This window comes from Peromyscus leucopus, chromosome 9 (genome assembly GCF_004664715.2).
Source record: "Peromyscus leucopus breed LL Stock chromosome 9, UCI_PerLeu_2.1, whole genome shotgun sequence".
In the NCBI taxonomy this organism is placed as follows: Eukaryota; Metazoa; Chordata; class Mammalia; order Rodentia; family Cricetidae; genus Peromyscus; species Peromyscus leucopus.
The window spans coordinates 82,658,869-82,673,060 of record NC_051070.1 but is presented as its reverse complement, the minus strand read 5'-3'; the positions used below and the strand labels follow the sequence as shown (position 1 = coordinate 82,673,060).

Here is a 14,192-nt window from a genome sequence, read left to right as displayed (position 1 = left end):
ACTTGGAAAACTCCATTTATTGATCCTTAAACTCAACAAAAAGCTCTACGCAAGAGTTGTGAAGGCCCTTGGCCTTGCAGCCACAACTGTGTGCACTGACGTCAGCTGGCTTCTCTTTCTCCAGGCTCGGGTTCTGTGTTCTGGGACGCTAAGAGAACTTCACGAGCTCTCTTCCTCCGAAGTCTCTCAGCATTTGTGATCATCATCGGGTGCAGGGGGTAAAAGCCAGAAAGACCTAAAAACAACAGGATTTTCATTGTAATACTGCACATGCCAAGGCTTCCCAGAACTGAGATGCAACACCTGATCCACAGCACAGGCAAGAACCAGGCCAAGCTCAAGGTCTACTTCCAGACACTGTTCTTGCTTTTAAAAAAAAGACAATAGTTCCATTTTTTTCCCTCACAAAATCCCAATCACTCGAAGTCTTCTAAAGCAGTCCACAAAGGGGGCCTCCAGATTTAAAAAAAAAAAAAAAAAAAAAAGGCAATTACATCACTACACCTTCCCCTCCTGTCCAGAGCAGCTTCCATGGAATGAAAAATCATTCGTCTTCTCCATTACCCTAGAGCTGACCCCAGTATAAAATCTCTTAAATTATCTAAGTTCAGAGATGGTTTACCCAGAAGTTTCTCCATAGGCTTAGAGAGCTGAGCCCCACAGCCAATCCAATGCCGGATCCGGTCCAGGTTGAGGGCAACCAGTTTTTCTCCGTTACTGTTGGGCAGTGGATCATAGGAGCCCAACTGCTCCACGAAGCGGCCGTCCCTGGGACACTTGTTGTGAGCTGCCACAATGCGGTAAAAGGGCCGGTTGGTGCAGCCACCCAGAGCAAGGCGGATGGTTAGGTGGCCCCCACGGTACGCTTTGCAGAGAAAGGTTGCTGTGGAGAAATAACCGGTTAGGACGCAAAAACAGAAGACACAAAATAGGTCATATAAGGTAAAGGTACAATCCCTCCTTCTACGGCTGTGTTCTCAATTCCAATCTGATCCACCCGGCTTAGGTACCAACTTATCTGTGAAACTTCGCCCCTTAACCACTCCATCCCGGACACGCCTCCTTCTCCCCAAACACGTGCAACACGGACCTGCCACTTGCTAGGTTGTGACCTTATCGTACCCTTAGCTGCCTCATCTGCGAAACGATGTCTACGAGGATTTTATGGCAAAAACTGAGAAAAGAGACCGGGCGTGGTGAAGCACGCCTTTGATCACAGCACGTTTGGGAGGCAGAGGCGAACTGTGAGTTTGCTGTCTAAGTTCGAAGCCAGCCTGGCTTTGCATTGTGCGTTCTAGTCCAGCCAGTGCCACACTGTGAGACCCTGTCTGAAAACAAAGCGGACTGAGACGAGATTCCACTCTGAGGCAGTGCGGCCGCTCCTAGGCCAGGTCACCGCTCCCCGCACCCGCCCCGCAGCCCCGCAGCCCCGCGCACTCACTAAGGTGGACCATGGTGCGGCGACGAGCGACCCTCTGGCTGTCCCCCTGCACAGACCAGCTCCGCAGAGCCTGAAGCCTGGAGGAGCGCCCCCAAGCGGCCGCAGAGGCACACGCCCCGACGCCCGCACCGCTCAAGAGCCGGAAAGCCCTCTGCGGAAGCGGCTGGCTGCTCGCCCCGCCTCTTCCGCTCTCTCTTTCTAGGTCTACCGGAAGGCAACAGGGCGACCCTGACTGCCTTAGAAGATGCGGAAGAGGTGTGTCTGTGGGCGTGGGGCGCTGGCTGTTTTGGGGTGACTCGCGGTAGTGGTGGGGAGTACTGCGAGACTGCCGGTCCCGTCTACAGGGGTGCCGAGTGCCTAGCAAAGACTTCTGTCTGCAGCGATTCCCACCCCGCCTAGGGCGGCGAGCGCTGACCCTGGAGCCCGGGATACCAGCCTGGTGGGCAGGAGTCGCACCGGAGAGCCTGGGCCGGTCCGGACACAGCAGGGGACGAAGCTGCCTTCCTTTCCCTGGGGAAGACTTCATAAAGGACTGAGCGAGGAGCAGGATTAAAAATAATTTATTCTCTGTTTATTACTATGACTCTCACTTTCCCTTGTGTTCTCCCACCCTCAGAAAAAATCGCTCCATTGAAAAGTGGGGGGGGGGGCTTTTATTTTCGCCTTTACTACAACATGTTCCAAGAAGTTAAGGGTATGAGTTCTTTGTCCTTTCAAGACCTGGAATTACGGCTTCACTAGTGAATTTTGCATCTCTGATCACAATGGTGTATAAAAGCCGCTCTCCTGATTTAGATCCTTGAAGATACGGCCGACTTAAAGAAATTAGTACGTTTATCTTAGCAAAGACCTCTTTTAGCTCTCCAAAAAGGCTTAGCCTCCAGGATATCCTCTGCTCTTACCCAGTGACACAGCGTGGCAGTATTCTAAGCCCACCTTTGAAGATGATGCCTTAATTCCCAAGCCCCAGTAACTGAAGCTGGTCAAGAACTTTGGCAATTGACGATAAGATTTCATCAGAAACTGCAATAGTTACACCATTATGCCATATAGCTCCCCACAAATATGCCTATTAATTAGTTACATAATTATATAAGAGCACATAAAGTACAATGTGCTCAATAAGGCTCCAGGAACATGCTGATAAATTTTGAGGGTTCTTTTTTTTATTGTGATCTGATTTACATTTAATAGCTAATGCAGGGGGAGGTCAGGTTTCATCTGGTGACCATTGGGAAGGAAAGATGAGATGCTTCGGGTCCCATATTGAATATCCACTTGTAAGGATGTCAGAAAGACGGATCTCCAAAGCCAACCATTTCCTGGACGGTGTGGATTTCTGCAAGCAAGGCTTCATCTTTCAGTTTCAGCTGCAAAAACAGGGCAGGAAGAACAGGGAACTCAACACACCATGGAGCTTTGGAGAATCCTGATTTATGAGGCTCTAAATGTGTGGGGATGGAATGGGCTTTTCCTGTATTCAACACCCTGGGAGCTCCCTTAAAGACGTAGACTGCTGTATTGTTTCCATGGGTGTGTGAGCTCTCGCGGTCTGCATTCTCTTGTGACAACCACCTCATACCTTTACCGTGTACTTGTAGGCCTGCTCAGCTTCCAGTTGTCGTCCAACCTGAAACAGAAAGCCCAGCTGGTCGCTTCCAGATCATGTGAATAAATGATTAGGAAGCACATTCATTTCAGGGAGGGACTGCCCAAGACTGACAGTTTGTCATCAGTACAATAACCAAATCCAGAGCTCATCAAACTTCGGTTCTGGTGTTTTGTTTTTCTTAGTTGGGCCCTCGCCTGCTCCCTGGACGGGTTCTGTGAAGGGACAGTAAGAAACACTCACTTTCAGGCAGACCAGAGCCAGGTAGGCCCACACTTCAGCATTGTAGTTATTCAGTGCGTTGGCTTCAGAGAGAGCGTCCTCGGCCTCGGTGAGCTCCTCCAGCTTGGCAGAGGGGGAGAGAGAGGGATACAGTCCAGAGTGCTCTTCACTTAAGCCAACTGGAGTCAGCTTAGGTGAGATCACTATCCAACCAGTAGATGTCCAGGATCTGTACCAGTGCATTTCCAGACAAAACCCTCAAAATCCATCAGTGTTTCCAGAGTCACAGGCAGCATATATTTTATGTGTTCTTATATAATTATGTAACTATTAGTAGATATTATTTGTGGGTGGATATATATATATATTTTTTTTTGGGGGGGAGGATATATATTATGTTTTAAAATTATTTATTTAGAGACTGGGTCTTCCTGTGTAATGAAACTCACAGGATTGGCTTGAAACTCATTATGTAGGGCAGACTGGTCTTGAAATTGAAACCACCCTACCTCACCCGACCAGGCATTGGAATTATAGGCATGAGCCACCAGGCCTAGATTTTTTTTTCCTGTTTTGAAAGAATAGTGAAACAGGCGGCGGCGGCGGCGGCGGCGGCGGCGGCGGCGGCGGCGGCGCGCACGCCTTTAATCCCAGCACTCGGGAGGCAGAGGCAGGTGGATCTCTGTGAGTTCGAGGCCAGCCTGGTCTAAAAAGCGAGTGTCAGGACAGCCAGGACTACACAGAGGAACTCTGTCTTGAAAACCAAAACAAACAAACAGCAACAAAGATCAGAGAGTTTCTAAGCCCAAGAAAAGATGAAGAGAAGCCTTTCAACCATGCCCATGGTTTGACCCACACTTCAGGTCTTTCAGACATTTATTATTCAGTCAATCTACATTTTCTGATGATGTGTTCTGTGCTCACCAATATACTTGATGCTGAGAATAAAAATGTGTTTGTACATATACAGCCTCTTCCTCTCGGAGCCCTCACTGGTAGATATGTAAAATAATAATAGGGCGGCCCGTGGAGGTAGACGGGCCCAGCAGCAGCCTGCTGAGGTAGACAGGCCCAGCGGCGGCAGCCGACAGGGACATTCAGGCCCGGCGGCAGCCGGCAGAGACATTCAGGCCCAGCGGCAGCCCACAGAGGTAGACAGGCCCGGCGGCAGAGACAACCAGACGCAGGTAGGCCTGCGGCGGGGGCCCGTGGAGGTAGACGGGCCCAGCGGCGGCAGCCGACAGGGATATTCAGACCCGGCGGCAGCCGGCAGAGACATTCAGGCCCAGCGGCAGCCCACAGAGGTACACGGGCCCAGCGGCAGCCTGCTGAGGTAAACGGACCCGGCGGCAGCAGCCGACAGGGACATCCAGGCCCGGCGGCAGCCAGCAGAGACATTCAGGCCCAGCGGCGACCCACAGAGGTAGACAGGCCCGGCGGCAGAGACAAGCAGACGCAGGTAAGCCTGCGGCGGCGGCCCGTGGAGGTAGACAGGCCCAGCAGCAGCCTGCTGAGGTAGACGGGCCCAGTGGCGGCAGCCGACAGGGATATTCAGGCCCGGCGGCAGCCGGCAGAGACATTCAGGCCCAGCGGCGGTCCACAGAGGTAGACAGGCCTGGCGGCGGAGACAAGCAGACGCAGGTAGACCTGTGCCGGCGGCCTGTGGAGGTAGACGGGCCCAGCAGCGGCCAGCTGAGGTAAACGAGCCCGGCGGCAAAGGCCGACAGGGACATTCAGTCCAGGCTGCAGCCTGCAGAGACATTCAGGCCCGGTGGCGGCCCCCAGAGGCAGACAGACCCAGCGGCAGCTGACAGGGACATACAGGCCCGGCGGCGGACTGCAAAGGTAAACAGGCCCAGGGACGGAGACAAGCAGACACAGCTTGGAACAGGGACGCCCCTAACCCCAACATCTGGGGAAGAAGTTATATCGGTGGGTCAGAACCAGAACGAATCTGAACACTCCGTCTGAGGACAACCCAGGGCCCAGCTGCTGATCCTGTGAAACCCAACAACTTGGAGGTGTTGGTGAGACTACCCTGCTCAGCTGAAACCCATCTGGGAGAGGATTCAGATGCCTACAGTTTAAAGTCTGAAGAAACAAGATCAGCTGAGGAGTTGACAAATGAACAAAACGTGACCTGGGAACAGAGAAGAAGGCGCTACCCAGACACCAAACCAGATCACCAGAATCATAAGTATATAATTCACCGATCGAAATCAGCTGTCCCTGAAGAAATAGCCCAATAGCACCAATTTAACCAAGAACCCCTACTAAACCAAGACTAAAAATTAGAACAAGAGAGGCACTCTCAGACACAGACACCACCTGCACCTCACAGAGGAAGAGATGAGTAGACGCCAGTGCAAAAATACAGGCAACAACATAAAGACCTATATGGCAACATCAGAACCTAGTGATTCTACACCTGCAAGACCTAAACATACCATGACAGAAGAAACAGAAGAAATCAACCCTAAAAATGACATTAAGAAGATGATAGAGGCCCTTAAAGAAGAAATAAAACATTCCCTCAATGAGGAAATAAAAACTTTCCTTAAAGAGGAATTGAAAAACTACCTTAAAGAGGAAATAAAAACTTTCCTTAAAGAGGAAATAAAAAACTCCCTTAAAGAGGAAATAAAAACTTCCCTTAAAGAGGAAATGAAAAACTCCATTAAAGAGGAAATAAAAAACTCCCTTAAAGAAATGGAAGAAAAAACGAACAAAAAATGGGAAGAAATCAAATCAAGCCAAGAAAAAGCAATTAAACAGATGAAAGAAACATTCCAAGATCTGAAAAATGAATTTGAGACAATAAAGAAAACACATGCTGAGGGAATGCTGGAAATAGAAATCCTGACAAAACGAACAGGAACTACAGAAACAAGCATAACCAACCGATTGCAAGAGATGGAACAGAGAATCTCTGACGCTGAAGACACGATAGAGAAAATAGATTCGTCAGTCAAAGAAAACAATAAAGACAAAAAAGTCCTAACACAAAACGTCCAGGAAATTTGGGACACCATGAAAAGACCAAACCTAAGAATAATAGGGATAGAAGAAGGAGAAGAATACCAACTCAAAGGCACAGAAAATATATTCAACAAAATCATAGAAGAAAACTTTCCTAACCTAAAGAAAGAAATACCTATGAAGATACAAGAAGCTTACAGAACACCGAATAGGCTGGATCCAAAAAAAAAGTCCCCTCGCCACATAATAATCAAAACACTAAACACACAGAATAAAGAAAAAATATTAAGAGCTGCAAAGGAAAAGGACCAAGTAACATATAAAGGCAAACCCATCAGAATAACACCAGACTACTCAATAGAGACTATGAAAGCTAGAAGATCATGGACAAACCTCATGCAGACACTAAGAGACCACGGATGCCAACCCAGACTATTATACCCAGCAAAACTCTCAATCACCATAGGCGGAGTAAACAAAATATTCCAGGATAAAACCAGATTTAATCAATACCTGTCCACAAACCCAGCCCTACAGAAAGCACTAGAAGGGAAAATTCAACCCAAAGAAGCTAAACACATCCATGAAAAATCAAGCAATAGATAATCCTACACCAACATACACCACAGAAGGACAACACAACACAACCAAAAAATTAACAGGAATTAACAATCACTGGTCATTAATATCCATCAATATCAATGGTCTCAACTCACCTATAAAAAGACACAGGCTAACAGAATGGATAAGAAAACAGGACCCATCCATATGCTGCATACAAGAAACACACCTTAACTCCAAAGACAGACACTACCTCCGAGTAAAGGGCTGGGAAAAGGTTTTCCAAGCAAATGGACCTAAGAAACAAGCTGGTGTAGCTATCCTAATATCTAATAAAATAGACTTCAAACTAAAATCAATCAAAAGAGACCAGGATGGACATTACATATTCATCACAGGAAAAATCCACCAAGATGAAGTCTCGATTCTAAACATTTATGCTCCAAATACAAAAGCACCCACATTCATAAAAGAAACACTACTAAAGTTTAAAACGCACATCAAACCCCACACATTAGTAGTGGGAGATTTTAACACACCACTCTCACCAAAAGATAGATCTACCAGACTGAAACTTAACAAAGAAATAAAGGACCTAACAGATGTTATGACTCAAATGGACCTAATAGATATCTACAGAATATTCCATCCTAACACAAAAGAATATACCTTCTTCTCAGCACCCCATGGAACCTTCTCAAAAATTGACCACATGCTTGGACACAAAACAAATCTCAACAGATACAAAAAAATTGAAATAACCTCCTGTATCTTATCAGACCACCATGCCTTAAAGTTAGAACTCAATAACAACAAAAATTATAGAAAACCCACAAACTCATGGAAACTGAATAATACCCACCTGAAACATCAATGGGTCAAGGAAGAAATAAAGACAGAAATTAAAGAGTTCCTAGAATTCAATGAAAATGAAAGTACAACATACCCAAACTTATGGGACACTATGAAAGCAGTGCTAAGAGGAAAATTCATAGCTCTAAATGCACACATAAAGAAGATGGAGCAATCCCATACCAATGAATTAACAGCACAACTGAAAGCTCTAGAACAAAAAGAAACAAACTCACCCAGGAGAAATAGACGCCAGGAAATAATCAAATTGAGGGCTGAAATCAACGAAATAGAAAACAAGAGAACAATACAAAAAATCAATGAAACAAAGAGTTGGTTCTTTGAAAAAATCAACAAGATAGACAAACCACTAGCCAAATTAACCAAAAGGCAAAGAGAGAGCACCCAAATTCACAAAATCAGAAATGAAAAGGGAGACATAACAACAGACAATGAGGAAATCCAGAGAATCATCAGATCATACTTCAAAAACCTGTACTCCACAAAAATGGAAAACCAGGAAGAAATGGACAATTTTCTGGATAAATACCAAATACCAAAATTAAATCAAGACCAGATAAACCATTTAAATAGACCAATAACCCCTAAAGAAATAGAAACAGTCATCAAAAGTCTCCCAACTAAAAAAAGCCCAGGACCAGATGGTTTCAGTGCAGAATTTTACCAGACTTTCAAAGTAGAACTAATACCAATCCTCTTCAAAGTGTTCCACACAATAGAAACAGAAGGAACACTACCAAACTCTTTTTATGAGGCTACAATTACCCTGATACCCAAACCACACAAAGATGCAACAAAGAAAGAGAACTACAGACCAATCTCCCTCATGAACATTGATGCAAAAATACTCAACAAAATATTGGCAAACCGAATCCAAGAATACATCAAAACAATCATCCATCACGACCAAGTAGGATTCATCCCAGGGATGCAAGGATGGTTCAACATACGGAAATCAGTCAATGTAATACACCATATAAACAAACTGAAAGAAAAAAACCACATGATCATCTCCCTAGATGCTGAAAAAGCCTTTGACAAAATCCAACACCCCTTCATGATAAAGGTCTTAGAAAGAATAGGAATACAAGGAACATTTCTAAACATAATAAAAGCAATTTATAGCAAGCCAACAGCAAACATCAAATTAAATGGAGAGAAACTCAAAGCGATACCACTAAATTCAGGAACAAGACAAGGCTGTCCACTCTCCCCATATTTATTCAATATAGTGCTAGAAGTTCTAGCTAGAGCAATAAGACAACAAAAGGAGATCAAAGGGATACAAATTGGCAAGGAAGAAGTCAAACTTTCACTATTTGCAGATGATATGATAGTATACATAAGTGACCCCAAAAACTCTACCAGGGAACTTCTACAGCTGATAAACTCCTTCAGTAAAGTGGCAGGATATAAGATCAACTCAAAAAAATCAGTAGCCCTCCTATACACAAATGATAAAAGGGCTGAGAAAGAAGTCAGAGAAACATCACCCTTTACAATAGCCACAAATAATATAAAATACCTTGGGATAACACTAACTAAACAAGTGAAAGACCTTTTTGATAAGAACTTTAAATCTCTAAAGAAAGAAATTGAAGAAGATATCAGAAAATGGAAGGATCTCCCATGCTCATGGATAGGTAGGATTAACATAGTAAAAATGGCAATCTTACCAAAAGCAATCTACAGATTCAATGCAATCCCCATCAAAATCCCAACACAATTCTTCACAGACTTGGAAAGAAAAATACTCAACTTTATATGGAAAAACAAAAGACCCAGGATAGCTAAAAGAATCCTATACGATAAAGCAACCCTTGGAGGCATCACCATCCCGGACCTCAAACTCTACTATAGAGCTATAGTAATAAAAACAGCTTGGTACTGGTACAAAAACCCGACATACAGACCAATGGAATCGAATTGAAGACCCTGACATTAATCCATGCACATATGAACACCTGGTTTTTGACAAAGGAGCCAAAACTATACAATGGAACAAAGAAAGTATCTTCAACAAATGGTGCTGGCATAACTGGATGTCAATATGTAAAAGATTACAAATAGATCCATATCTGTCACCATGCACAAAACTCAAGTCCAAGTGGATCAAAGACCTAAACATAAATCCAGTTACACTAAACTTAATAGAAAAGAAAATAGGAAGCACTCTTGAACGCATTGGCACTGGAGACCATTTCCTAAATAAAACACCAACAGCACAGACCCTGAGCACAACCATTAATAAATGGGACCTCTCAAAATTGAGAAGCTTTTGCAGGGCAAAAGACACAGTCAATAAGACAAAAAGACAGCCAACAGATTGGGAAAAGATCTTCACCAACCCCACATCTGACAGAGGATTGATCTCCACAATATATAAAGAACTCAAGAAACTAGACATCAAAGCACTGAACAATCCAATTAAAAAATGGGCTAAAGAGCTAAACAGAGAATTCACAAAACAAGAACTACAAATGGCTGAAAGACATTTAAAGAAATGCTCAACATCCTTAATCATCAGAGAAATGCAAATCAAAACGACTCTGAGATACCACCTTACACCCGTTAGAATGGCTAAGATCAAAAACACCAATGACAACCAATGTTGGAGAGGATGTGGAGCAAAGGGAACACTCCTCCACTGTTGGTGGGAATGTAAACTTGTACAACCACTGTGGAAATCAGTATGGCGGTTTCTCAGAAAATTAGGAATCGAACTACCTCAAGACCCAGCCATACCACTCTTGGGCATATACCCAAAGAATGCTGATACATACCATAAAGATACATGCTCAGCTATGTTCATAGCAGCACTATTTGTAATAGTCAGAACCTGGAAACAACCTAGATGCCCATCAACAGAAGAATGGATGAAAAAAATGTGGTACATATACACAATGGAGTACTACTCAGCAGAGAAAAACAATGAAAGCATGAAATTTGCAGGCAAATGGATGGAACTAGAAAAAATCATCCTGAGTGAGGTAACCCAAACCCAGAAAGACAGTTATGGTATGTACTCACTCATTGGTGGATTCTAGATATAAAATGAACAATCAGACCACAACCCATAGAACCATAGAGGCTATATATATAGCATGGAGGTCCCTAGGACGACTGTGGCATATAATAAATTTCAGTTTTACTCAATTATTGAAAAAAAATAGCCAAATGAATGGAAACACATGAACTATGAACCAAAGGCTGAGGGGCTCCCAGCTGGATCAGGCCCTCTGAATAGGTGAGACAGTTGATTGGCTTGATCAGTTTGGGAGGCATCTAGGCAGTGGGACCAAGTCCTGTGCTCATTGCATGAGTTGGCTGTTTGAAACCAGGAACTTATGCAGGGACACTTGGCTTAGTCTGGGAGGAAGGGACTGGACCTCCGTGGACTGAGTCTACCAAGTTGATCACAGTCTTTGGGGAGGACTTGTCCTGGAGGAGGTGGGAATGGAGGGTGGGCTGGGGGTAAGGGGAGGGCGTGGGAGGGGGGAGAATATGGGAACCCATGGCTGATATGTAGAACTGAATGGTATTGTAAAATAAAAAATATATATCACAAAAAAAAAATAAAATAAAATTAAAAAAAATTAAAATAATAATAATAATAATAATAATAATAATGAAAAATCTAATACACAAAGAGTTCCATTACAAAATAAATATTTCTGTAGTAAAAGCACACTCATGATCTAGAGGTGAGACAAAGAAACACATGACCAGATCTACCCTGACACTGAAGGATCGCCTCAGAGAAGGAGTGTCATGACAGTGGACCACGAAGGGTAAGGAGGCGTTCTTTAGATGCACAAGGTCAAGAGAGATAGAGGGACTAACTACAAAGGTACGGGGTGGGACTGAGTACATCATGCGCACAAAACAATCTTTTTTTTTTTTTTTTTTGAGACAAGGTCTCTCTCTAGCCCTGGCTGGCCTGCAACTTGCTGTGTAGACTAGGCTGGCCTTGACCTCATAGAGAGCCACCTGCCTCTGCTTCTACCTCCTGAATGATGGGATCAAAGGCTTTGTTGCCAGCCTCAGGCAGGGATTCTGTGAACATGATAGACATCAACAACCTCACAGCCTTGGTGGAAAGTGTCTGTAATCCCAGCAGTGGGTAGGGACGGGAGAAAGATGAGGAGGTTAAGGTCATCTTCGGCTACAAAATGAGTTTGAGACTACCCTAGGTACATGAGAATCCCATCCCTGGCATTGGGCAAGACAGGAATTAGATTCAGGCCGGGCCATGTTCATAGATTAGCAGATGAGTCGTCCCATGTCTAACAGTTGCTTTGAAAGACTCCAGAGGGAAAGGTCGAAGCACAGATGAAGACAATGGGGACCTCAAGTTAATGGCTGCCAAAGCAGGGTAAAGTGGAGGTATTTTCTGCTCTTTATGACTAAGGGTATTTTAAACTGGCCATGATAAAAAGCTAAAAGAAAATCATTGACGCCATAGCTGGTTGTGTAGCCCTGGGAGCTCATTTCTGTCTGTTTATATCCCAGATTTCTCATGCTAGGTTTTCCTAAGTTTTTCTTTCTCTTCTTTTTTTTCCATTTAGTTTATTTTTATTTTATGTGTTTTGTCTGCATTTATGTCCATGTAAGGGTGTTAGGTCCCCTGGACCTGGAGTTACAGACAGTTGAGCTGCCATGTGGGTGGTGGGAATTGAACCAGGGTCCTCTGGAAGAGTGCTCTTTTCTTTTTGTTTTGTTGTTGTTGTTTTGAGAAGGGTTTCTCTGTGTAACAGTCTTGGCTGGCCTGGCCTTGAACTCACAGAGATCCACCTGCCTCTGCCTCCAGAGTGCTGGGATTAAAGATGTGCACTACCACTCCTGGGTCAGCCAGTGCTCTTAACCACTGAGCCATCTCTCTAGCACCTTAAGTTTTGTTCAAGGATATTTTATTTTTCTAGTTCAGGCTTCAGTTCATGAACAACTTTGGGTGTTGTTGTTGTTGTTTTGGGGGGGGGTTTGTTTTTTCTGTTGTTGTTGTTTTGTTCTTTTTGTTTGAGACAGGGTTTATCTGTATAACAGCCCTGGCTGTCCTGGGCTTTTTAGACCTTGCTGGCCTTGAATTCACAGAGATCCACCTGCCTCTGCCTCCAGAGTGCTGGAATTAAAGGCGTGCGCCACCACGGCCTGGCCTCATGAACAACTTGACAAACAGTTTTTTTTATGTATATATTAGAGCAGCCTGCCATCCCACCACCATCACAAACCCCCACAATATACTTGGAGGACCAAGGAATCAGGGCCTGCTGTCTGACCTCTGTTCTCTTACCCGGTAACAGGCAATTCCTAGTCCTAGCCAGGTCAGACATGAAGGCGATCTCTTACAGACTTGCATGTAGGTACTCTTTGCCTTTTCATACTGTCAAAAGAAAGTTCCATTAAGCATCAAACACCATGTTGCTAAGGTAACCATGAGCTTCTTGACAGTTTTGCTCCAGAATAATCTGAAATTGAGTGAGTCCTTGGATTATATTTTCATGGATACTTTAAAAGAGCAAAAGGACAGGGAAGAGATGAGGAAACCAATATGAAAGGGCGGGTTTTTTTTACCTGGGAGCAGATCCAAAGATGAGGGCGGGACTTACACTGGACATTCTGGGCAAGCACAGTGGTTATGGGAATTCTGTCTAGACTTCATGGACTACATCTTTTCAGCTAGAAGTGGCATCGTGTAGTGGGATGACAGACATTGAGCCTCTGGTCCCTCTGAGAACCTGTTCTGTCAGAAAAGTCTAAAGGTGCCACAGAATTCCAGCTACTCAGCTTCTAAGAGCTGAGAGAAGGGGATAATTTGAGGCCAGAAGTACAAGGACAGTTTTGTAACATAAGATGCCATTTCTTTTTTTTTTTTTTTTTTTTTTTTTTTAGTGTGGGTGAGGATGAGACAGGATCTCATATAGCCCAGACTGGCCTCTAGCTTGCTGCGAAAGCCAGGATGACCTTCAATAGCTGATTCTCCAGCCTCTACCTGCTGAAACCCGGAATTACAGGGATGTGCCACCACACCTAGCTTTATGTGGTGCCAGGGATCGATCCCAAGGCCACATTCATGACAGACATGCACTTAACCAACTTCACTATATCCCTAGCCCATTGTCTCTTTTTTGTTGTTTGTTTTGCGACAAGACCTTGGTATTTTGCCCAGGTTGACTTCAAAGTTCTGTGCTCAAGCAATCCTGGACCTAAGCCCCTGAGTGCTGGGACCATAGACACACACTGCCACACTCGGCAAGACACCGTTTCCAAAATGAAACTTCCAAAAGAAGTAGGTAGGACTCAGAGGCTTATTTCTTGCCTTGTATCTACAGCTGACCTTGAGCATTTAGCCTAGGAACTGGTTGCCCAGTAACCATGAGGTCAGTAGTGCCTTGAAGATGCAGCTTGTAAAACATCTCATTTACTTCACTGCAGCAGGGCTGAGATACTTCCTGGGATTTACTTCCCTCAGCCCTGGCTCAGCCTTCCTGTGTACATTATTGAACATTG

The 14,192-nt window shown here is 44.5% G+C and overlaps 2 protein-coding genes and 1 long non-coding RNA gene across 3 annotated transcripts in view; 1 reads left to right on the top strand and 2 right to left on the bottom strand.

Annotated features, from left to right (window-relative positions):
* Nucleotides 1–1,613, bottom strand: Mrps16 (mitochondrial ribosomal protein S16). Its single transcript, XM_028879705.2, has 3 exons — nucleotides 1,442–1,613; nucleotides 623–883; nucleotides 1–235 (listed from the first exon to the last, which is right to left on the bottom strand). Exons 1-3 carry the CDS (start codon nucleotides 1,452–1,454, stop codon nucleotides 102–104), a joined length of 408 nt encoding a protein of 135 aa, XP_028735538.1. The 5' UTR covers nucleotides 1,455–1,613; the 3' UTR covers nucleotides 1–101.
* A 5-nt stretch (nucleotides 1,614–1,618) lies between these two features.
* On the top strand, nucleotides 1,619–2,128 carry LOC119088540. Its single transcript, XR_005092191.1, has 2 exons — nucleotides 1,619–1,696; nucleotides 1,822–2,128. It is a non-coding gene; the product is annotated as an uncharacterized LOC119088540 (long non-coding RNA).
* Nucleotides 2,129–2,585: 457 nt separating this feature from the next.
* Nucleotides 2,586–14,192, bottom strand: part of Cfap70 (cilia and flagella associated protein 70) — a 74,908-nt gene continuing 63,301 nt past the window's right edge. Inside the window, exons 26-29 of the mRNA XM_028879703.2 lie at nucleotides 12,976–13,065; nucleotides 3,294–3,395; nucleotides 3,024–3,071; nucleotides 2,586–2,811 (exon numbers count right to left, since the gene is read on the bottom strand). Coding sequence (XP_028735536.1) covers nucleotides 2,731–2,811; nucleotides 3,024–3,071; nucleotides 3,294–3,395; nucleotides 12,976–13,065 — 321 coding nt within the window. The 3' untranslated portion in view covers nucleotides 2,586–2,730. The remainder of the gene's footprint in view (nucleotides 2,812–3,023; nucleotides 3,072–3,293; nucleotides 3,396–12,975; nucleotides 13,066–14,192) is intronic.